This window comes from Harmonia axyridis, chromosome 1 (genome assembly GCF_914767665.1).
Source record: "Harmonia axyridis chromosome 1, icHarAxyr1.1, whole genome shotgun sequence".
Classification (NCBI taxonomy): domain Eukaryota; kingdom Metazoa; phylum Arthropoda; class Insecta; order Coleoptera; family Coccinellidae; genus Harmonia; species Harmonia axyridis.
The window spans coordinates 35,321,191-35,347,288 of NC_059501.1; the positions used below are offsets into that span (position 1 = coordinate 35,321,191).

A 26,098-nucleotide genomic window follows, 5' to 3' on the forward strand; every position below is an offset into this window, starting at 1 on the left:
TAATCCCAATTTGAACGTGTTTCGTCCCAGTTTGAATTTCTTAAGAATCAATATGAAGTTGAAAAGGTATAGATTCGAATTTTGTAGAAATGAGTGACTAGCATAGAAAAAATGAAATTGAAGGAAGGAGACTGCTCTTGTTATAAGAAGCTCTATTTTTCTGTTCTTATCAGTTGAAACCGTAGAAATATTGAGACTCTTAGATGGAAAAAGGTTTTTGACCATTTTCTATTATTTATATTGATACAAACCATACAATTTTCGAAATTAGAAAGAATTTAGTTTTCCAAAACAGGCACAGAAATCTAGTGTTTCAATTTGGAAAACATAACTTTGGGTCATAGCTTCGTGATTAAGAATCCTGGTGCAAATATGAGCACGCCGTTGGATTCTACTCGAAAAAGTACCTCCATAATGTTTTAATTTCAGAGCTCTATCATCAATTTTAGCAGAGATATAATTTTTTTCGATATCGCCATTCTTCCAATTTTCGCTTATAACTCAAGAACAAAAGAAGGTGGCCAAAAAAAATAAATACTACTACTGTTATTTATTCAATAGAAAAGAACAAGAATAGGGCATCAAATTTTGTCTATCTTTTTTGATTTAAAAACTGCAGTGCAAAATCATCGAAATTTGTGAAATTCTATTATTTCATAATTTCATGAAATATCCGTGAACGATAGGATGTACACGTTCAGATGATATCTTCACAAAGTCAACTTCACTTTACGGTCATTAAAAAAAATTCTGTGAACTTTTTTGATTTTTTCGTCGGTGACAATGAGTGTCCACTACGTTCGCCGTCTTCGGTGCTCATTTCACCACGTTCAAACTTAGCATACCAATCAATGATGGTTGATTTTCCTGGTGCAGACACCGGAAACTCTTCATCAAGCTAAGATTTTGTTTGAACAGTATGTTTTCCCTTCTAAAAGCAATATTTTATTAGCACACGAAATTTTTTTTTTCATCTTTTTTCAAATAACAAAAGTAGTTACACTCACAACGCAATATCTCACAAACTGATGGTTGAAACTGCTGTCACATTTTGAAACGTATCGTTTGAAGGTTGGTACTAACTGAAAATCATATGGATTTAATACTAGCACCGCCATTTGTGCATCAGACCGGGGATTTTTCAATTGGCCTAATATATTCTTTATCAATGAACTTAGTACAGGGCCCTTATGAATTATTGTAAACGTGAAAAGGTAGTGAACTTGGAAGTATTTTAAATTTACGCACAGTTTGAATAAAAACACACAATTTATGTCCATAATATTGTCCATTTCTAAATTTGGTCCTTCAGAATAGTTTGCCAGTATCAGTAAAAGCGGTAGAGAACATTTCACTATGATGGTACAATCATTCATGAAGACCTTGTATTTTTCAGTCTATTCATATATTGACTCTATTCATTCTGACGAAAATGTAATTATACGGGAAGAGAAGAGAAATAAACTGGACTTTTCCCAATCCATCAGTACATCCGACAGAGCGGCTGGTGATGATGGGCAATTTTAATGTCATCCTAGCAATAAGCTCAATAATTTCCATCTCAAATGAAGTACAGTTAAACGAGTAGCTATTGAATACTGCGTAGAATGAATTGAACCTTAATTTTCTCTGAATTATTCATTACCTGGATATTGAAGGGTTGATGCTTGTGAGGGATGAGTGAATAGGAAATAACTAAGTCAGCTTCAAAACTTATCGACCAGTCATTCCATGTTATGAAAACTATAAGGTCTCAGTTGAGATATTTCGAACTAGTTGTTGGGTATTAGATTTTGATTGGATATTCTGTTTTCGTAGAGCAAACATCGGATAGTATATTTATTTTGAGTTAATTTCATATCAGCTAGGTATTCGTGAAATGTATGGCTGAATTTCCATATACACTTGATTATCGTGTCGGTTCATTAGATGCTATAGGGACTGAATATTTGCTACGTTGAAGCTGAAGTATGTGTAAGATTGAGTTATTTCAGCTATTACCTTCCTTTAGATTGATGGTGAGAAAATGCCACTCCATTTTATCACAAATTTAGATTTTTCGATTTAAAGGATATGTAAATTTTTCTGAACAAATTTTGCCAAAGAGTAATATATGGAATTTTGAGGCGAAATATACAAGGTTAGAACTATTTGGAAGGACACTACAGGGATATCGAAAACCGTTAGCAATACAGGGTGGCATAAATTACGAAAAAGTAATTATAAAAAATAATTATAATTATAAAATAAGTTATTAAGGACATAACAACTGTCAACAAAGTTATTTGACAATTCTGGCTCTAGCCTACTACTCAAACAAAAAAATAAAAAGGAAGTTCAAATTTGCGTAGTTAGACTCGTTATTTTTGTGTTAGTAGTAGGTTGTAGCCAGAATTGTCAAATAACTTTGTTGATAGTTGTTATGTGAAACCATCACTTGTGTTTTTTCAAATTATGTAGAGCAATTTTTTACAGACATTGCCAGTAGTGAGTACGCTATGTAGATTGTTGGTGTTCGCATGATTATGTTATTATTAGGACCTTACTTATCATACAGGATTCAGGCTTTTACAAAACTAAAGTGATAATTTCACATAACAACTGACTAAAGCAACAAGTTATATGACAATTCTGGCACCAGCCTACTACTTAAGCAAAAAACACAAAAAAGGAGTTCAAATTCGCGTAGCTAGACTCGATATTTTTTGTAGAGTGTGATAATGTTGAATTCACCCTATAAGGAGAACCATTATGGCGTCCATAAGAAAAAATTGACTATTGCGTCTCTAAAACAATGGAAAAAATCTGAAGACATCATTAGAATTTCTATACTGGATAATGGCTACAAACTGAATTTCGTGAAGTTATCTACAAAAACAAATGAGTTATTATACAGAAAGAAGGAAATCACAATTTTTTTTTCTAGATATTTCGGGGTCCATTGGAGGTATTTTGGATCTGTTCACATCAATAAAACCATCCCAAATAACGCAACTTTTCTGTAATTTAAGCCACCCTGTATTTCTAACGGTTTTCGATATCCCTGTAGTGTCCTTCTAAATAGCCCTTACCCTATATGGTATTTTTATTTTGATCCATAGATATAAAGTATTGAGTTCAATCTATGACATCAATATGGTATGGCAATCAATTTTTGTTACCAATTTTATATTTTTTTTTCATTGAATTCTCGATTCTCTCAATATAGTCTCCAAATAGAAGGTTTTTTATAATTTTATGTTTAATTTTTCTTAATTCACAAAAAATTTATAAATTTTACAATTGCTTGCCGTCATTATAATTTGATTTAAAAAAGAAAAATTTTTCATATTTCATAAAACGTTCAATGAGCTTGTGGATAATTCTAACATTGTTCAGAATAGCATTCATTACGAAATTCAGATTCATTGAAAGTTGCATTTTTGCGACACTAGCAACTTACTTTTCATATTATGCTTTCACAACCGGATTAAATTAAAAAAAATTAAAAATTAAAAAAAAAACAACATAGTTAAAAAGTTCGGAGGATTTTAGTCCTAGTTTCAATATATGATCGAGGAACCCTTGAAGATGCATACCGCAATTATTGGCGAAACGTCATGAATTTTATAAGTCTATAAATTTTCATGCGTATCTTAAATTACAGGGTTCAATAGTTGAGTCTATATTACACATGATTGATTGAAATTCTCAGCCACTATTCCTTTTTCTGATGTGCTCTCCAAAGATCATATTGATTTCCAAAGACGAATGTGAATATAGGTACCTTATCTTCCATGCAAAGGTTATCAAAGGCTGCATATAGATAGAAAGACTTGGATATCTTCATTACTATGCACATACAATATGATGTATACATATTTATATGAATATCAGATACATGAATTTTCTTGTCGGTTCTTTCGGTTGGCCAGTTCATAAAAAATTGAGAATTTTGAAAGGAAATGAATACGGTGTTTTAATTGAAAATCAATAATTTTATTTTTATTGCTCAAGTAAGTGCTTTTATGGTTTTCCTAAATTGGAAATACAAAGGAAAATCAGAGATTTCTGGAATAATTTAAATTATTACAAAAATAATGACATATTAAATTTAATATAGTTTGTTGTAACAGAGCATTTATTAAATAATATTTACTTAATAATAATCCTAATGAGTGAAATAGGCACGATAGATGTTGTCGGTGTGAGTTCAGACTGTTTTTTGGTCTAAAGAAGTCTGAGATGAAATTTGGTGGAGAAATCTATAAAACCTAAGAGAGAGCCCTAATGAAGAATCAATGAAGATTCGAAACATTGGCAAATTTAATAGTGGTTTTTGTTTTTTTTTTGCTGCTTCACCGGTCCTCAAGCTGTGATTACCTATTGTTGATTAAAATTGTTTTCGAGATACAAGGTGTTTATGGTAGACCTACTTTTTTGTGATGATTATACCAGTTTATTGAATCTTCATTAATCGGCGTTACAGATTCGGTAAATGAGTACCAAAACTTATAATTAATTTATTCATCACAGTTTACTAACTGGATCTTTATAATAATTTGTATTTTGCTGAGGATTTCTAGACGATTGTTCGAAATTTTCTCGAAATCGGTAGTAGATACGACAAAACTACAAAACAAAGAGTGTAGTTCTGGACCTAAGTTTCTTTTCATATTTTTCCAAACTTCCTGTGGTCCACTAAAAAAAGTTCTGGAGGAAAGAAGCGGTACTGCGCCAGAAAAAATATCAACTTGTAGATTTGCGTTCAAAATTAGCATATTACTTGATGAAGAGTTCAAATTGAAATATCTAAGTATGTCAAATTTAAGTTGAATATCTTGTGAAGGGAAGAATAAAACTTTAACACCTTCTATATTCTAATAATTTTATTCTTTGAAACTGCCTCAAATGAGAGCCTAATTGATTGCTTACTCGTTTTCCAAAGATTAGAATTGAAAATATCCGCTCGAAAATAAATTTCAATTCTTTATGAATAATTTTCATTTTATGTCCGTCTGTGTGTGTTCGGTAACTACAAATCCTTGTAATGGTCTTCAACAATCATTCAATTTTGATGATGTGAGTGTACAGTTTGGGTAGTCGTATCTTGCACCGCGATAATCTCATAAAAATTTCATTTATACCGGATATACAGCCTTGCTTATGCGCAAAAGTGAAGTTTTCGTCAATATCCTTCCTTGCACTGGTTCAATTTTGATTAAATCTGATTATAATAGGTTGCAATAATTTGGTTCTATACAAATTTCAATTCTTCGAGACATACAATGAACGGCATCCAATGGCAGAATACTTTTACAATTCTTTTAATCTCAGAACTTTCAATGACCTTTCGAAAAAAGGTGGAGGAATGTTTAGGTATTGAGTTGTATTTGATTATTCAATAGGCTTCGAGTTTACAACTTCAATCTTTTAGGAAATTGAAGCAGAAATACCCTATTCAGTATAATATGAATATTTCATTTCAATGAACATATTTTCAGGAAGTGAACTTCTTTAAATTGAATTTATTCATTTTCAGCCATTAAAATCAATGGATTCTTGAGCTTGGAGGACCAATTTGTATATTTCGTACTGAAAAGCTCTCATTGAAGAAAAAAGCTCATTTTTTATTCACATTATTAATGTAAAACAAAAAATATAGGAGTGTTAAGAAAAAAATTGTTTAGTGAAAGATTCTAAAGATCAAGTAGCTATTGTAACTAAAAAATCAATATAATATAATAATAATGATCATATCTAACTGATATATGCGAAATGTTTTCAGTAAAAAAATGTAATGATATTTGAAATATCAAAACATTCTGAATATTTCATGAGGACTTGAGAAGGAGCTCTTTTAGCGCTCGTTTCCAAACACTAACTATATCATTTGATCACGATGTCCTAAATTTTACAATTTAAGGCATAAATGCTCCCATTCTCAAACGATAAGGTTGGACTCAGAAGAGTATAAAATTTTTTTCTCGGATGAAAATACAGAACCTCCGTGTAAAATCTCGTGAATTTGGAAGAAAGTTTCTTTATGAAATTGTGCATTGCTCTGCCGTTTTGTTATTTCGTAGTATTATAGAACTGAGATTATTTGATTGGTAACAATCACAACGCAGTGACGAGCTATCATTAAGAATCATTAAGGTAACACACCAATAATGAGCAAATATACATTTGGTACTAAAATGCAAACTTCAATTTAGTAGATGTAAATTTCATATTTATATAATTTAGCGATTGACCGGGTGTTGCTAAAAAATTATTATATTTAAAAAAATTTATTATTTCTTAGTGTTAAACTGATGTCACTAAGTCAAATAGGAGGTATATTAACTTCTTTTTCTGCAGAATATACAGCAACTGCGTATATTCAACTGTTGTCAAATAGAGCGAAATCTAGCTACCATTTCTTATTTTTTCGTAATGAGAAAATCATTTTCTTCCAATTCTCTTGTCACACTAGAATTTTGCTAGAGGATATTTGACGTATTTGTGTCAAGTCCCTACACGTGTGTGATATATAAAATTATTCCGCTCTCACTAATAAAAATTCAGAAGCAATACGTCCAAATAAAAATGACAAAACCATCAAGTTTCTCACAAACAAAAGGAATCACTTCTAAGAGTGGAAACAATGTTGAATACAGACGGAGAGTTTTATTGAAATCACTCGTCCATTCGTCAGGAAATGGAAATAATACAGTTCATTTTTATTATTCCCTTCAGCGGATTGGGTAGTGAATGAATCTAAGATAAAGTTATATGAATAATTGTGTCTGTTTTTTCTTTTGGCTAGAGAAATGATTATTCCTGCATTTTAACCTGAATTGAATATAAACTTCCATTTATCTTTGTGGAATATTGATTTTGAAATGGAACAATACATTCAATCATGGATTAAATGTATTTTTGAGTGCTCGTTCTTCGGACAAACCGTTTTGTCGCGATGTCTGTAATCTCGAATTTTGAGACAGGATGGGCAAAATCCGATGAAAGGTTTTATGAATATGGTCCTTCGAAATTCAATTTTCCTGATAATTTGAAAACTATGGATTTAATTGGATGCAATTTTTCATATAGATGTAGAATAGCAATGTTATAATACATGTTGAGCGACAAATCATCGTACTCAGATTGCATGTTACTGTATTATAAATAGTAATTCCAAACTTCGTGCAAAATTGCGTGTTAATAACATCTTCAGAACCATAAAAATTCCAGCAGAAGTTTTTGAATCATAAAATCATTCAAAATAGAGAAAATTTAGGTTTGTAATATTTCTTTTCGTTGTTATCTTGTTGTCATGATATTATTGCAGAGGACAAGCAGCTAGCACAAAAGTTGACATGCCATTCGAAAGCACACTAAATGCAGTATTTTTTGCTGAAAAGAAAGCATGTCCATAATTTTTTATCGATAAAATTTTGTTTACTTCAGAATCGTTATACTCATCTCCTTACCACGCTCGTAATGAGAATTTTTTGCCACACAGAACTTCTTGTCTTGTAGCAAATTTAATGCGGTTTTCAGATAAGTCGTCAAATTTGATGTATTACAAGGATAAATGAAATATAATTGATTTCATGGCAGAACTTGAAATATTTCGGGAAATCAAGAAATGTTGAATGGAAGATTATCCATCGACATTTCGATCATGTGTTTTATGACATTTTATGTTACAAATAATTTGTATCATACAAGTTGAATGATCTCCTCTTGAAATTTGGCCCTTTCAAAAGTAGACACCCTAAAAAAAGAATAACAATTTCAAAGTCTGTACGAAATTTTGTGTTGATAGCACCATAAAAAATTAAAGCAGAAAACCGAAAAAAAAACCACCTTCGCAGGTGTAAGAGTTTTAAAAACTGAGAAAAATTATCAAAAGCGACTAATCCATGAAATGATTGAGATAAATAAAAATGAAGAAGTAATAAATAAGAAAACTGATACAAACAATTTGAAACAATATAAAAACTTTTACGATGGTCCTCTAGATGAATAAAAAACCAAGAAGATTGAAAAAACAAAAAAGAAAACACGATGAATATAAATCACAGAGGACTGAAACATAACCTGTGAATTCCATAAACAAACAATGTTGACATGAAAATTATTTTAATATGTACCTATAAGTATGATCTGGCTAATTTCTGTTTACTGTACCTGTGATATATTAATTATTAATTGTTTTTTATGACGAATGTTTCGAACATGATGCTAGTTCATTTAAAAATCTCACATTCAGTAAGTTCCATGTGAAAATGTTTTTAAACTAAAAAATAATTGTACTTTTCCGTAGAAGCCCTGAAGAAGCATTAAATAAATAAATGTGAAAGCTTGGCATAGAATAAAGAGTCCACTTTCTTTTTCCTCCAAAATATCGAGTCAATATACCCTTATAAACTGATTCTACTATATATATATATATCTATATAATAATAATAATATATGTATATAAAAAAGTTCACAAAATAATTTTGAATGACCGGAAAATGAAGTTGATCGAGATAGCAGACATTGTGAAGATATCATCTGAACGTGTACATCATATCATTCACGAATATTTGTACATGAGAAAGTTGTGTTCAAAATGGGTGCCGCGCGAGCTTACAATCGATCAAAAGCAACAACGTGTTAATGATTCTATGCAGTGTTTGAAGCTGTTCAAGTGTGCAATAAACCTGATTTTTGCGTCGATATGTGACAATAGATGAAACATGGCTCCATCATTTCACTTCGGAGTCTAATCGACAGTTAGCTGAGTGGACTACATATGATGAACCGAATCCAAAGCGAGGAAAAACACAACATTCAGCTAGCAAGGTTATGGCATGAGTATTCTGGGATATGCAAGGTATAATATTCATTGATTACCTCCAAAAGGGCCAGACCATAAACAGCAATTATTATATAGCGTTATTGGATCGTTTAAAGGATGAAATCGTTAAAGAAGAAATAAAAGGTGCTGTCTCATCAAGACAATGCGCCTTGTCACAAATCAAGGAAAACAATGGTAATATTGCATGAATTGGGCTTCGAATTGCTTCTGCATCCACCTTATTCGCCATATCTGTCCCCCCAGCGACTTTTTCCTGTTCTCAGGCCACAAAAGAATGCTCACTGGAAAGAAATTTTGCGCCAATGAAGAAGTAATCGCCGAAACTGAAGCCTATTTTGAAGCGAAAGACAAATCGTACTACAAAAATGGTAACGAAAAGTTGGAAGATCGCTATAATCGCTGTATCGCCCTCGAAGGCTACTATATTGAATAATAAGATCGAATTTTGCCAAAAAAATATCTATGGTAGACCGAGGACTTTTCAATTGGCCTGTTAATTTAAGTGACATCAGACCGAATTAGTTGAGATTTTGTGCTATCAATTCAATTCAATTCTTTATTGATCCCTAAGACATAGAATAATGTATAGGACAAGTCAACATCAGGAAAAAAAATAGCATAGTTACAAACTTTGAGATGGAAAATTTGACATTACATGAAACAATATAAAGGATTAACTCAATGAGTCAGAAAGAAACTCCTGAGTGCTGTAAAAGCATTTATCAGCTAATATACATCTGATCTTTTTTTTTAAAGTTTTGATATCTAGCGATTTCAGCTCGTTCGGAAGATGATTGTAAAACTTGATTCCCGCAAAAGTAGGCGAGGTCTCATATTTGCTTGTGTTATGTCGTGGTGAGCAGACGATGCTACTATGTCTTGTTTTATATTCGTGAAAGTCAGAACAGTTCATAAGGTTATTAATGTTATATTTTACATGCAGGAGACAGTTCAAGATGTAAAGAGATGGAAATGTCAGGATTCCAATCTCTAATCTAATGATTTTCCTCTGGGCAATGAAAACTTGGTCGCTACCAGTAGACCCTCCCCATAAAACTATATTATAACGAAGGTGACAGTTTACCATACCGTAGTATATATTTATAAATGCATCCATGGGTAGTGAGTGTTTTAAACGATGAATGGCGTAAAAAGACTGGTTCAATTTTTTTGCTAGATGTTCAATATGGAAATTCCATCTCAGAAACTCGTCTACATACAACCCAAGGAATCTGATGCATTCGAGAGATTTCAGAGCTCTCCCCTGAGTACTGAGAACCAACGGCGAAACTGATGACGAATCCCGTAAGCGGAATCGGATCAATTGAGTCTTATCCACATTCATGATGAGTGAATTAGTTCTGCACCACTTATTGAAGAGATGGATCACCAGGCGCGGATCCAGGGGGGGGGAACTGGGGGAACGTTCCCCCCCCCAATGGCCCGGGCACCTCTTAAATTTTGCCGGCACTCCTAGAATTTGACATACTAAGGCTCAAATAATTACAAGATCAGAAAAAATTTTACCTTCAATACATTTTGTGAAAACCCATATTAATGAACGGCAAAAAAATGACGTCCCAAAATGGCGGAAGCATTTTCAGTATTTTGAGAATCTGAAAGTTCCCCCCCCAAAAGTGGGGCCTGGATCCGCGCCTGTGGATCACCATCTCACATTTAGATATTAATTCGATTAGGCTATTAGCCTTGATAGCAAAAGAGGTGTCATCTGCGAAGAGAATCAGAATGCACTCTACAAGATATTCAACAAGATATTCAGGCAAGTCATTCATGAACAGAACAAAAATAAGTGGCCCAAGAATTGATCCCTGAGGGACACCAAGATTGTTCTCATACTCGGAAGAAACGTGTTCCCCTACATGGACATATATGGAACGATTAGAGAGGTAGCTCAGAATCCAATCCAGGATTATGCTTCTAAAACCTATTTGGTATAATTTATCAGCCATGAATTTATGTTGAAGATAGTCGAACGCACGTGAAAGATCAAAAAAGATCCCTGATTTTCTCATTTCATGTAATCACTATAGTAGTGATCAAAATGTTTCCTCTAATTTCCATAATCCGGTCCGTATTTCAGTGCAAGTTATAATTTTCGACAAAATGAGTAACGACATTCATCTTCCGATTCGGAAGAGCTAATTATATCACTTCCCACCTCGCCCTTTGCTACAGCCGTCACTAATTACTACGTCCAGTTTTCTAACCGCCCATCGACACAATATCGACAGGATTAGTGTGTTAATTAAATTTCGATTGAGTCTCCTCAGGGCAGCCTTTTCAGTGAGTTTTCATAAAATGCTATCGAGCTCGTATTTTCATTTGATGGCAACAAATTTGAGGGTGTCTTTATCCGCTTATCGCTTTGATATCGGCTTTGAATTCATTTTTTTTCATTTTGTATTTCTATTGAATTCTATTGAAATATTGTTCGATACTCAAAATTACTGTTAGAAAGAGGCATGATTAATTAATCCGCTGAACAGGGCCCTCTCTAGAGACCGGGAAATCGGCATTTTGCTGGGGCGGTAAATATTGGAGGGTGGCATTTTCTACTCTTTCAGAAATTCGAATTCCTAGAAAAATGTATTAAAAACATTTTTTTGATTGGAACTAATTCCAACGACGATGTTTTATTTCAAATTGATTAGTGTTGGGTGTGGGTCCATTCGAATTTAAAATAATGGTTCATCCGTATCATCCGATTGTTTCACACTATCTTCTTTTTCTTTAGCAGCCCTTCATAATCCACTCTTGGACATAGGCCTTTTCTTCTTATCTTTTATTCAACTCTTCTCTATCTCTAGCTGTTCTATACCAGTTACGACCCGCAGTCTCTCTAATGTCACTAAGATGCATAGAATACCTGGTGTGTTTACTGATTCGATTTTGTTTCAGACTTTTTGAGAGACCCACCTGTTGCTTTGGTGTTCAGCTTAACCAGAGTTCTGTAAGGTGGCGCTCTTCAAAATTTTTCGAATTCCCGCTATCTGCCTGTTGCCGTTTAAAAAGGAAATACTGATTTAAGACACTGCAAACATTCACAATAAATTACAATTCAGTTCATTTCAAATTTTCAATCGAATGAATGGAATATAATGACAGACCATAGAATATAAAATATTATTGTTCTATACTCAAAGTTCACGCCAAGAGCGTAGAAATAGGGGGATACTGGGGGTAATTACACGGTGTTCCTAAATTGGAGATACAAATGAAAATTACAGATTTCCGGATCATTTTAAGAAAAAAGTCTTATAACATGAGTCCCCGAACATTTTGTTTTGAGATACATGTGTTAAAGTTTAAGTTTTTTTCTGGTATAACCTTCCCTTCACAAGATATTTAATTTGAATTGGCCATAGATAATCCAGTTTAAAGTTTTCACCATTTGATATGCTAATTTTGAATGCAAATCTACAGAGTGATATTTTTTCTGGAAGGATGCCTTCTTCCTTCCTCCAAAACTATATTTTGGTGAATGGCTGTTAGTTTAGAAAAATTAAGAAAAAAACTCTGGTCCAGTACTATACTTTCTGGTTTGTTATAGTTTTGTCGTATCTGCTATCGATTTCGAGAAAAAAACTCTAGTAATCCTCAGGAAAATCCAAATTATTATAAAGATCCAGCTAGTAAGCTCTAATGAATGCATAAATTATAAGTTTTTGTATTTATTTACCCAATCTGTACTCTGTAGCGAAGATTAATAAATATTTGATAAACTGATATAAGCTTCACAAAAAGTACGACACACTAGAAACAACCTGTATATTGAAAGCAAAGCGTTTGTGTGCTCATATTCATGAAACTTTTTTTTCTCAAAATTATCCAAGTAATTTCTCATTTTCCTTCGTAACTCTAATTTGAGAACACCCAGTATAGGGTAAGAACAACCGAATTAGTAACAACAAAAATTATTTCGAGTAATTTGGTCCAAACTTCATTATCAAACTTCTTTTTCTAACATTACAGATATGAATAGAAGTTGTCGTCAAAAACTTTTTTTCGATTATCCCCCCAAGAAAAAGAGATCAACGCCCTTGGTTCACAAGAGTCGAGAATTGAGAGAAATGTCAAATGTAAACGATGTATGCGCCATCTGAAACAGACCGCGATCTCTCGAAATCAAGTAGGTATAAATCTGAAAAATCTTTCGTTTTGTCTGAAAGTTTTACAGGTATAAGTAGACACACCAGGTTTTCTATGCATCTTAAATGTCACTATCATCTTAAAAAAAAAAGAAACAAAATGTTCAAGCGTTTAAGATTCTTCCTCGATAACTCTTGAAGTATCCATTATAGGTATAGAGTTTGCTTAAGTAACCTCCACTATTTTTGTACGTATAATCGACTGAAATAATAAAAAATATAGGTTTCTAAATGGAAAATTGAGTTTTGATGAATTTGAGTTATCCAAGTTCAAGATCTTCTTATAAACACCCTATACATTTTTGGTCTAAACCGTAAACAGTCTCATAATACTACGTATTTGCAGAATCGAAAAAGGAAAAGAACAGTTGAGTTCTACCCAAGGTATTGGAAATTGCCGAAATTTTTCTCAAAAAAGCCAACTAATGATGTAATAATATACTGGGTGTGCCATTTGAAATGAGGAAGTAGTAGTCTGTTTCCGGTATAATCGGAAGATCATTTCCTCAGAGCCCAACATGCAAGTGTTCAGCTGTAAATTAAGATAAGTTTTCCATAAACGTGTAATAGGCCATCCCGGTGAATCATCCTGTATATCCAAGGGTGTAATTAGCGTATTAATGAACAAGCGGTCAAAAGCTCCAGACTTCACATCAGATTCTTTGTGATTACGAAAACAAAAAAAAATCATGATATCAACATACAGGATGATTCAATATTCAAGAAAATAGAAAAGGTCTTAAATTTCCCTAGTCCGGGTCTGATTTAGTAGATTTCAGAAATATTGAAGGAAGGCGATAGTAAAGGGCGACAAAACTTCAAAAATTGAAATTATTCGGTGGATTTCTTGAAGAGTCCTTGAACTAAAAAAATTTCACTCACAAGGGAATGTTTATTGATCACCCTGTATGACCGTGCCAAGCCGAGATTTAGAATTTTTATAATGAATTGATTCTTTGTGGTTCCGAAGACGGAAAAAAATCATAATGTTCACGTACAGGGTGATCCAATGTTCACGAAAATAGGAAAAGTCTGAAGTTTTCCTAGTCCGGATCTGATTTACTCGAATTAAGAAATATTGAAGGAAGGCGATAGGAAAGGGTGACAAAACTTCAAAATTTGAAATTATTCGGTCGATTAGTTGAAGAGTTATTCAAGAGTGAAATTTCACTCATAAGATGAACATCACCCTGTATATCCCAAACGAAGGCACTCAGGCGATTGAAACCTCTTGATACGGTTCCTCCTTGATGACTTTAATTCATGGTATTCGTTTGTCGCATTCTTCCCGGGACACCCTGAATATCTGAACTCGACTGGATCTGTAATCATGGAAATATCGAATATAAACTATAAATAAATTAGTGGAGTACTGATGTTGAAATCAGAAGTTCTGGAGTGCTCATTCATTCATGCGCCAATAACATATACCTATATACAGCTCTGTGGTATCCCAAATAGGAATTGGAACATGAATGAACTAGACCTTAAAAACTTCTGGTTACGCCTCAAAGCTTTTCCCATTTTATCTCTTTGATATCATCATTCTTTTCAGTTTTCCATCTTGTAGTGGAGCAATGGCTCCTGGTATAGCAGCAGACATGCATTTTCTATCTGATGTTATTGCTTTCATTGGTCCTGCCTGCTTGTTTGCATTGGAACCTGTTGCTCGATTAGCAGCTTACTGGAATACCCCTATTATAACAGGAATGGGTGATCAGGTAACGTCATAATTCCGAAATTTATTGTTGACTTTAGTTCTGGTCTATAAAATAACTTTGCCTTTATAAAACACATCTATTAGATTAAATGTGAACTCATTACGTTTTAATGGAATATTGTAAAACTAATTCAGCTCATAAAGGATTCCATATTGCTTTCGAGTCCACTGAAGGTAATGGAAGCATTGTGATCACTTTTAGGATAAAAACAAATTTTTGGTCTCGAAATTTCCACTCGTAGACTTCATTTCAGACCATCCTGAACAACTTTATAAAGATCTGTGCGTCTGTACATCCATATAAGAGAATCAACTTCTACAATTCTTTTTCGATTTTCATGAAATTTAATACTTTGGCCGTAGATGGTCCAACACAAAATTCAGTTTTTCCATATCATGCATTCTACTTATTTGATGTTGATTAAATATGAAAGAGATATTTGGATCAGATAGTACGTGTTTTCATAAAAATTTCAATGGATTTACGGATGTGTTTGCCCTTTCGCAAACAGAATTAACCGAGATCTTAATATTACACGTTCTGGTTCTACTCCGATGTATTTGAAAAATGGGTATTTGAGATCTGATGTCAAAGCCAACATGGAAATTTTTTGAATATAAGACTTGTATTACATATGTGTAAACCAACAATTTCGGGTAGTAATAGAATTAAAAGATCGAAAATAACGTAACTGCAGATTGCTGACCTTTTAGCTGCGCAGGACGAGAAAGTATTGTGTCGCACCCATTGGCAGAGTTTTTTTTTTTGAGAGGAAACATCACCACATGGATGCTTAGTTCAGAACGAAATTTGAGATATTTCTTTTTACAAATCATTGTATGTAGTATTCCAATCTTTTCAATTTTCTAATGAAAAAAAAATAATTCTGGTAATTTTATTAATATCAATTCTCTTCTCTAAGAATATATTGACAGATCAAAAAAGTCACGCTCAATAAGCTTCGCATTATTTCGTCACTTTTGTAAAACTTTTTCTATCATCTATTTTATTCTATTGCATACAATATATTCTTATTCAAATAAGAATAACAAGATATTTGGTTTGATAAAAGTATGAGCCCGCTGATATCCAAAATTCGGATGTAGCATATCTACTACACAAGAAGTTTAGTTGAAAAAAGTGCATTCTATTTCGTTAGTAGCAATATTGTTGTTTCAGCCACCAACCGAAGGAGAACTTTCTGTAACATCTGGTATTCTCGGCAGACTACACAAATGGAATAAAAGCGATAGTGCAGTAAGTATTAATATCTATTGATTGGATCAATTATCATTATTAAAATTATACAATTCCATTTGTCACTAGATTATCGCTGCGGATATAATGGTTTCAGGTTTTAACTTATTTTATGTAGTAGACATTAACATATCACTCAATGATTCCGGCCCTAACCAGTAACAACACATTTTTCTTGAAAATTGAAATTTAATCGTCAACACCTTCAAACGTGATGAATTCACCCCATTACTTTAGACACTGCTAGTGCTAGCTGTGCAATTGAATATTTGACGAAAATATAAAGCGATCTATTCGGGGAACGACCGTCTGAAAATGAAAATATTAATTTTTAGTTTTCGAATAAGAGTCCAATATTTATTAATTCAGCAATAACCTACTTGATTAATGTTGGATTTATATGTTTAGCAGAGGATTCACTAATAAACAGATAATGTTTTAATCGTTTTTCTCTCTAGAATATCTCTCTCAGAGCAAGCTCGATGTCGAATAGACTCATCATATAGGTTAGACCTAAGATGTCTAAAACTAAGATCATTGAAGATCGATTCTTGTTCTTTCGCTCGATAGCCCTCGATGGCCTTGTCACGCGCAGCCTCGCAGCGCCGCCGTGACGATATGAAGTAATACTACGAGTGTAGGGTAGGATATAATGTTGGTTGTCTCTCTCGTAATTTGTTCGGATGAAGTAATATTCTAACACTCCCTTCCTTCATCGAACTACAACCAGCATTATCCACTCTAAGTCTAATCTATAAACAGAACTCAATTAGTTTGTACTCTAGTCTCTAAGAATAATCTGAAAATCAAAAATTCAATGAGTTAGTATTCTAAGATTATAAAATCATAAGTTTTTGAGTTAATCTCTTGTGACCGTCTGATGGTAAAGGTTTTGTCATTATGTCTGACACATTCTCTTTGGTTGGAGTCCATCTCACTGTGGTTCTCTTATACTCAACACATTGTTTGAAATCACCATGTGTTTCAACCATATGTGGTCTAAATCCAGATTTCTCTCTATCTAGTAGGTCGTACTCTAAACGATCATCGAATACCTCTAGTTTGTATTCACCATCACTCTTGGTGCATTCTCCTGAGGATTTGTTATCACACCAGACTGTTACAGGAAACATCGGTTTTCCTATCACAAACCTAAGTGCCTTGTCAAGAGATATTAATTCTTGACAGGCATTATTAATGGCTAGGTATTCGGCTCGACAATTTGACAGTGTGACATAGGTTTCTCCAAGCTATTACATCGCCAAACAATCTAATAACATATCCTTCAGTTGATGAAGAGTCGGTATGGTCTCTAAAGGTTGCATCGGTAAATGCCTCTAAGTCTTCAGTTTGAGCAGTGAATTTAAGACTTAAATTCACAGTACCTTTCTCGTTACACCTTTCCAATCAGCTTCGATGGGCTTTATTTGGTTTCTCGCTAAATAGTTAACAGCAAACGTAATTTCTACCATTTGATGGATACATTAAGCTACCAATTGCTTCTCTATAAGGAACTCTTTTCATCTCTAGTTTATCTGAGTCATCTTGTAGATTCTCTGATTGATCTCTCTTAATCCTATTTTCAACCTGTCTGGTTACCATAGGAGTATTTTGGGCATTATAGTCATTCATATTTAATCTCTCTAACATATTAATGGTATAATTTTATTGATCGATTTATCTCTCTTCTCGGTTTCTCTCTATTTTCATACCACTTTACCATTTCTCCTCCAAGTATATAAACAAGGTTCATGTAGATCATTCTTTGAACCAAGTTTCTTGATCTCTTCAGTGAATCTTTTATTACATCTCTTTGGATTTACCTTCAGTCCATAGAGGGCTTTCCGGAGTTTACATACATAAGATCGTTTGATCTCATTGTCGATGTCTACTCCATCAAGAATCTCCACATAGATCTCCTCTATAGTGACATTTTAAGAAAGGCAGATTTTTTCATCTAATTGACAAGCATGTAAATCATTCTCATTAATTATAATTATTGCAAGTGTAGCTCTAATTACGGGAAGTATAGATACTGGTGCATATGTCTCTTCACGGTCAAAAATATTTTTTGGCCTTGAAGCCTCGTATGACTAATCTTACCTCGTATCGTATGAGACCATTTTCCTCTAATTTTCTCTTAAATACCCATTTCGAGTCTATAATATTGGCCCGCTTCACAGATATTTGAAGATTCTCTTTATCTACCAATATCCAAACCTTATTTTGTATCATGGAATCAATTTCTTCTTTTATAGCTTTCTTCCATAAGTGGCCTTCTCTAGAATTTGTAGCTTCCCCGAAATTCATGGGTTCTCTATTTAATGAAGAAATAAGACAATGCCTCATATCTTCTTCTCTATCGGTTTTCTCATATTTCCCTAAAATAATAATATTAATAGCTGATCTTTATTGATAAATAGTTATTCAAGGACAATCGACCGAGGTCGTTCAGCCCATTCTCTGAAATATTATTATCTGAGTAATTAAGAAACCTTGCATAGCTTACGTCCTCTACGATTTTCTCTAAGTATAGCAGGGTACTTTCCTTTTTATCGGCAGTTCCCTTATTTTGGCTCTTTGGAGTGTTTCATCCAATCCCAATCAATTATATTTTCCTGGGTCTCTAATTTTTCTCTAGTGTCATCAAGTTGTTTATTTCTATAAACATCTTTGTAGACAAGTTTCTCGTTAAATCTCACATGTTGAGATTCAAAGGACTTTCTCGAGCTTGAATGCCACGTCAAGTATCCTGTAGCGGTATAACCCACTAGGACAGCTTTAAGGGCACATTCTCCAAATTTTAAGCTGGGTTTTGGAATCTTAATGGATGCAAACATTACAATACATAATAATACGTACAAATACATCCAATACATCCAAATCTCATTATTTGATCAAAGTGGCATTTTGCATTTGGTGCAAACTTTGTCAATGGTGTTTGATATCCGATAGACTTGTGTGTTCTGTTGTACGCATCTATAGATGCATCAACAGAAATCTCCCACATACTCTTAGGTAGTCTGGATTCAAATATGTACGTACAAACCTTCATTCGGATCGTAGAGTTAAACCTCTCCGCTACACCATTATATTCAGGCGTATATGGAGTTGCAAACTCGTTCTCTATATTTTCTCTACTCAGTACTTCTAGGAATTTCCTTTCGGTAAATTCTGTACCTTGATATGACCTGATATAACATACCTTCTCATTTTTCTCCAATAAGTTTCTTGTTGATATTAAGAATTTCTCTAATGCTTCAGCCAACTCATTTTCTGTTTTTAATGAATAGGTTTTAGCAAGTCTCCAATAGTCGTCTATGTAGACATTAATGAATCTTTACTGACCTGGATGAGAGTGGTTTAATATTTAATAAGTCCCATCGTGTCAGTGTGTGTCGACTGAAGTTGTTTCTCAGCTCTCATTCTCGTCACTTTAAAAGGTAGTGTCTCCATTTTCGACATGATACATACTTCACATTCTAAAATAGAGTCGTCAAATATGACGTTCTTAAGTTTCTCGTTTAACTTCTGCATTCTCTTCAGATAGTTAAGTGAAGCATGTCCAAGTCTACAATGCCATAACATTGCTTCATTGGGTTTTCCTGAATTACAGGAGTTATTGTCTAATGGACTTATGATTCATAATTCCTCTAAGTTTTGGGTAATTCCAAGTTATCGATCTAAATTACCTCTCTACTGATATGACTGCAATCCCAATTTTTCTCTTGTCGCTCAGATTGTGTTTCATCTGTTTTGTCAGTTGAAACTTGTAGAACTTTCTCTTTAGGTGAAAAGATAAGATTATATCTCTTGCTCTCTCTCATTCTCCTCTGGTCTACGTGGCTCCGTCTCTTTGTGTTGAAACTTGGCTTGTTCAACTTACCTCTACTCGATCCTCTAAATTGAACGGGCCTAGTTCCGTTCGTGCCACCATTGTTAAGGCAATTCTCTTTCTTGATTGTCCCACAACCGAAGCAGAATCACTTACTCTGTTGCCTCAAATCGCAATCAGTTGACCAGTGTCTCTCTTTGTTACAACGGTAGCATTTTAGTTTAAACACCCGTTGAACTTTTGGAATCTCCTCTTTAATTTCAGACCTCTTCTCAATCTCTGATCTCTCCAATTGAGAGATGAAGGTCTTGATCTCGTCTAAATTAATTTCTTGGTTTGAGGTCGGTCTCCTGGTCAGATCTGCATTTTGTAACTCGGATATGACTGGTAATTCAGTCTGATAAAATGCAGATCTCATCTCTTGAGCAGTTAGCTCAATCGCATCCTCGAAAGCTTCATATTCTCATACTATCGAGTCGAATCTTTCACAGAAATCATCAACCGATTCGTGTTTCTCCATTTTGACTCGTACTTCCTGGAGAACCTCAAACCTCTACTTACTTCAACAGGGTCTCGGATATTTAGAATTTTCTTGTAATAATTCTCTCAATTCTAATTACCTCTGTAACATGAATTAATCTCTAAATACTCCAGTTTTCTAATATTCTCTTAACTTTTAATTATCTCTTTAACATGAATTAATTTTTATATACCTGGGTTTTCTAATACTCTGAATCTCTAATATTCTCATAACTCTAATGTCGACAATTTCTTCTTTCTCAGATCACTAAATCTCCAATATCTCGAAAGGGGGTTTCGTCTAATGTCTCTAAAATTTATCTAGCATCTTTCATCTAGTCTCTTAGGTATTACTAGTTGATACTGCTCTAGTCAGCTAAAATCAAGGAAATGGTAAGTATTAATTGCACGAAAAAACTTACATTGGTTCTGGCAATTCTCTCTTTCCTCGTATTGCATGATACCTCTATCTTATGCACTTACGGAAATGATGAAATCTGAATCACTATTATAATCCACCAATGGTTTCCCTTGATTTCCGTTGGCTGCCATCTAAATTTCAGGATTTATGAAACAAAAATATTTATATTATGTATTTTAAGATTTTTGTGCATTATATGCTCTCTTAGTACATCTAATACCAGGTATAAGATATAAAATTTTGTTTCGAGCTTCTGAAATGCCTCAGACACACAGCAATCTGATACAATTCGAAACAGGACTATCAAGTTTTCAAGCAGCACCACCTCGTACATGTACACCATACTTCAAAAGCGGTATCACGCACTGCAATGAATACCTGTTGAGTTAGGTATGGCCATTGTACAGTACGGGATGAATACTTGAATCCTATAATATCCCTAGCTTACAAACAAACAACACAGCACAGCAAGCATTGTATGAGAGAAGCCCTGAAATATTAATTATCACTAATCTTACCATACTGCAGTTCTCGTAGTTTTAGTGAAATAAATAATTCCCCAAATTTTTTCATCAAACATGATGAATATATACTCTCAAAATTTCTAAATCTCTAGATTATGTTTGTGGAATGTGAAACATCCAATTTTACATGCTCCAAGCAATGTATGTAGAATCTCCAATCCTCTAGGTGTGGTATGTAGAATCTCTAAAATTATCCAATCTAAAACAGAAAGTATGTTAGCAAAATCTCTAAAGTGTACATAATCTCAGCCTCTGAAAGGTTCAAATAAAGACTCTAAAATTTTCTCATGTAAACCTCTCGAATGATGTATGTACTTTACCTAAATCTCTCAAACTATGAATGTGAAAACTCCAAATTCACATAATATAATTTTCTCAAATGACGAATGTGAAATCACTAAATTCACAGCGTCTTAATCTCTTAAATTATGAATGTGAAAAACTCTTAATTCACATCATATAATTTTCTCAAACGGTGGATGTGACATCTCTCGTGACCAATGAATATGTAAGATCTCAACAGTTACATATCATGTGAACGATGAATTATAAAATCTTTACAGAATCCGAATCGATTTTAAAAGATGAATATGCGAAACCCCTAAATTCACAAACATCTGAATCGATTTCAAACAATGAGAGGTCTCTACGTTCACAAACACCTGAATTGATTTTAAACGATGTGAAGTCTCTACGTTCACAAACATCTAAATCAATTTCAGACAATGAGTATGCAGAATCTCTACATCTGCATTATCTAAATCTCTATCATTTGAATCTATAAAACATGTGTATAATAAAATATCTCTGTTCTCTAAACATCAACGTTCAATAACCGTTGAGAATCGAGGTTGCAAGATCTCTACACTTGCAAACATTGACTCTCTCGATGGTGAACATGATTTAACTCTATAAAACATGTGTATAGTAAAGTATCTCAATTCTCTAAACATCAACGTTCAATAACCGTTAAGAATCGAGGTTGCAAGATCTCTACACTTGCAAACATTGACTCTCTCGATGGTGAACATGATTTAACTCTATAAAACATGTGTATAGTAAAGTATCTCAATTCTCTAAACATCAACGGTCAATAACCGTTAAGAATCAAGGTTGATTCCTTCTCTAATAGATAGGTAAACACATTATTTCCAAATATAGTATATACTGTTTAACAGGAATTTCAGCAATGAATATGAAATAAATCATTTCCATTCACTGAACTAAATAAAATATCTATAGCCTCATAATTAAGTTGAAATTCAACTTAGCTCACTATTTTTCTCGTTGTGTACACAACAGATTTTCAGAATAATTGTTTACCTCGTCGCGCAGTTTAAAGCGTGCACTGAGTCTATAACCTGTTGGATTTATAGGTTTAGCAGATGATTCACTAATACACAGATAATGTTTTTATCGGTTATTCCCTCTAGAATATCTCTCTCCGAGCAAGCTCGATGTCGAATAGACTCATCATATAGGTTAGACCTAAGATGTCTAAAAAAAGATCATTGAAGATCGATTCTTGTTCTTTCGCTCGATAGCCCTCGATAGCCTCGTCACGCGCAGCCTCGCAGCGCCGCCGTGACGATATGAAGTAATACTACGAGTGTAGGGTAGGATATAATGTTGGTTGTCTCTCTCGTAATTTGTTCGGATGAAGTAATATTCTAACGATTGATGGTTTGAAATCAATATATGACAGCGCTTTCTTCATAAATATATTTTGAAAAACATTAGTGTGATTATAACATTCATAAAAGGTTCAAAGCACGTGGACAACAGATTTATATCATAGTATGAAAAATGCGAGTTACTGTAGACGGTAATTCAAATTCGATGTCTTAAGATGGGATATTCGGAATTAAAGCGTTAAGAGAAAAATATTATATATGCCACTTTGTAAGCCCTTCTTGCAACGAATGGAAGGAAGTGAAAACCTTATGTGAGTATTTTCTTCCATTTTCGAAGTATGTAACAAAAGTTAGAATTTTTCATTTTCATCAAACCATCATATTTTCTACAATTTTGAAACAAACATAATAGTGAAATTTTTCAAATTGTGTTCGACTCATAATGCCAACTTAAAATCTCCTGAGAAACTATTTTTTCAGTATCATATAATCGTTAGATTATATGAAGAAATTCATTCCAATTATGTTTTTGTTTTACATCGATTCAATCAAGAATGTGGAAGTTATGATGGACTGATGGAAATGGAAAATTTCTAATTTTCGAAAATGAAAGGAACTATCGATATGTGGTACACAGTTTCTTTCTTTGATCTTGAAAAGCTAGAAAATATGCCATCTATTTCTCTCTAATTGATGTAGTTCTGTAGATCCATCATTAGACATCGAATTTGAAACATCCAGTATGCAAATCTCCGATCAGGTTTGGGAGGAATGGTCACTAAAAAATTCAGATCTTTCAGATCGTGGCTTGGGCAGGGAGTATAAAATTCGGACCCAAGTATAAAAACTGAAATTTATATGTTACACAATCGAAAGATGTTATCTCAATTGACCAGACTCTTTGTATAGTGGCATCCTCCTGCCCAAATATGACAAATTTTAGGATTAATATACGTAGGAAAAGAAAAAGCTGAAATTTAAATTTATATATGTTATTTGGATAAATAACAGAAAATGTTTTCTCAAATAACAGACACTTTATATGGTAGAAAACTCCGCCAGGCAATGTTGAAGTTCAGTCATCTTTGTGAATATTATAGAAGAATATCTCACGGTTACCAGACATTATTTTCTGAATGTAGGTATTGATTTTTGCTAGTTTGAGAAGTGGGCCAATTTATATCATATCCTAAAGGTACATTAAACATTGTCATTTCAAAAAATTGTTCTTGAATTCAGATAGTTCATTTTCATATATAATATCATAACAATTGGTAAGCGGCATTGCCGGATAAATTTTTTGGCAATAATTTCTACCAGATTTACCTACAAGTTGGAGGGAAAATAGCATAAGCCTTACTTACTGCCAATAACTTACAGTTATTGATGGAAGTTCGATATACACTGCTCAACAATTGATAGGGATCACTTACTTGTTCTAAATTTATTTCTGGAATATTCGCTCCAAGATTATAAATTTAGTCAGATTAGTAGATTAGTATTTTCAGTTGATAATATGGTTCACTTGAGAAAAGAATGAAAAAATAAAAATAAAGTTGGAGAGAAAAAAAGACTTTATTAGGAACACTCAAAATTCTGTGTTTGAATAACATAAAAATTTTATGATGAAACCACAAGAAGGCTGAAGTTTCGGTTAAGCTAGTACCTAGTTGGTCCCCCACGAGCTCGTCATTCTACCCTACGAGGCATACTTTCGATCAAACGGTTTATAAAATTTTGGGATAAATTCGTCCAAATATCCCGTAAAGCGTTAGAAAGGTCCTCCAGGTTATTGATCGGTTGTTTTAAGGTTGACAATTGTCTAGACATCTCAGACCAGACATGTTCGATGCAATTCATGTCTGGAGAGCGAGCTGGCCAGTCCATCCTATCAATAGCATGAGTTTCTAGCGCTTCATTAACCAGACGACTACGGTGTGGACGGGCATTATCGTCAATTAAAATGAAATTCTCGCCCACGGCAGCCACAAACGTAACAATTATGGGTTCAATAATCATATCGTGATATCTCTGGCTGGTCATGGTGGTGTTCTGCAGAACAACCAACTCTGTGCGTTGGTTCAAACAAATGCCTCCCCATACACATATAGAACCTCCGCCAAAAGCTGTTGTGGGTACCATAAACTGTTCTGCATACCTTCGAATTCTTTCCCTCCAAGCAAGAATACGTCCATCGGAGTTGACCAAACGAAATCTAGACTCATCCGTAAATAAATATCGGCTCCAATCTTCAAGTGTCCAATTGCGGTGCTCCTTAGCCCATTGCCGTCGATGAACCCGGTGTTCTCTATTCAAACGGGGATATTGTACCCTCCTACGTGCTCTCAAACCACGAACATGTAGTCGTCGTCTTACAGTCTGGTTCGAAATTAGAACTCCTGTTGCAACTCTCAGTGATCTATTGAGCCGCGACGCCGGGTAAGTGGGATTTCTTTTAGCATTGAGGATCAGAAGACGATCTTGGGCAGCTGTTGTACTGCGCTACCGACCTCCCCCATGAACATAAGCTACTGAGTCGTTTTGGATGAACCTATTCCAAGCCCGACTCACGACACTTTGCGAAACATTCAACCGCCGGGACACTTCTCGCTGGGACAAACCTTCCTGTATCCACCGTATGATTTGGTCCAGTTGCACAGGAGCCAAACGTCTTCTCGGCATGACTGATAAGCTGATATTGTTCTCATTTCTTAAATTATTGTCACCTTATGTGTTTGAACGAGAGAAAAAAACAGATTTAATAACAAATACCACATTGCTTTTCACTCCCCCTGTAACAGCCTACAGATAATAATCGATTTTGTGAACAAGAGCCGATGAAGTGAGGAAGACTTTGATATAATCAACTCAAAACATCTTACTTTTTCCTTAGAGAACATATAATGTACAGATATTCACGAGATAACTTGAAAAAAATACAAATGAAGAGAAGTTCATAAGTGATCCCTAGCAATTGTTGATCAGTGTATATGATGATTGAACAATGAATCGAACATAAATGATTTTACAGTTATCAAACTAGCAAAATATATTTCAGGCTTTTACTAATGACTTGAATACTCTTGAAATTTCCTTATTTTAAAGGTCCTTTGGGTGGTTTCCATTATGGAATATTCCATAATATTGAGATAACATATTTTCATAGTTCATAGTCCAAGTAACAT

At 33.9% G+C, this 26,098-nt stretch overlaps 1 protein-coding gene across 1 annotated transcript in view; it reads left to right on the forward strand.

Annotated features, from left to right (window-relative positions):
• LOC123670571 (atrial natriuretic peptide receptor 1) overlaps nucleotides 1–26,098 on the forward strand; it is an 85,693-nt gene that overhangs the window by 21,084 nt on the left and 38,511 nt on the right. The window contains exons 3-4 of the mRNA XM_045604070.1: nucleotides 14,558–14,723; nucleotides 15,903–15,980. Of these exons, the coding sequence (XP_045460026.1) occupies nucleotides 14,558–14,723; nucleotides 15,903–15,980 (244 nt within the window). The remainder of the gene's footprint in view (nucleotides 1–14,557; nucleotides 14,724–15,902; nucleotides 15,981–26,098) is intronic.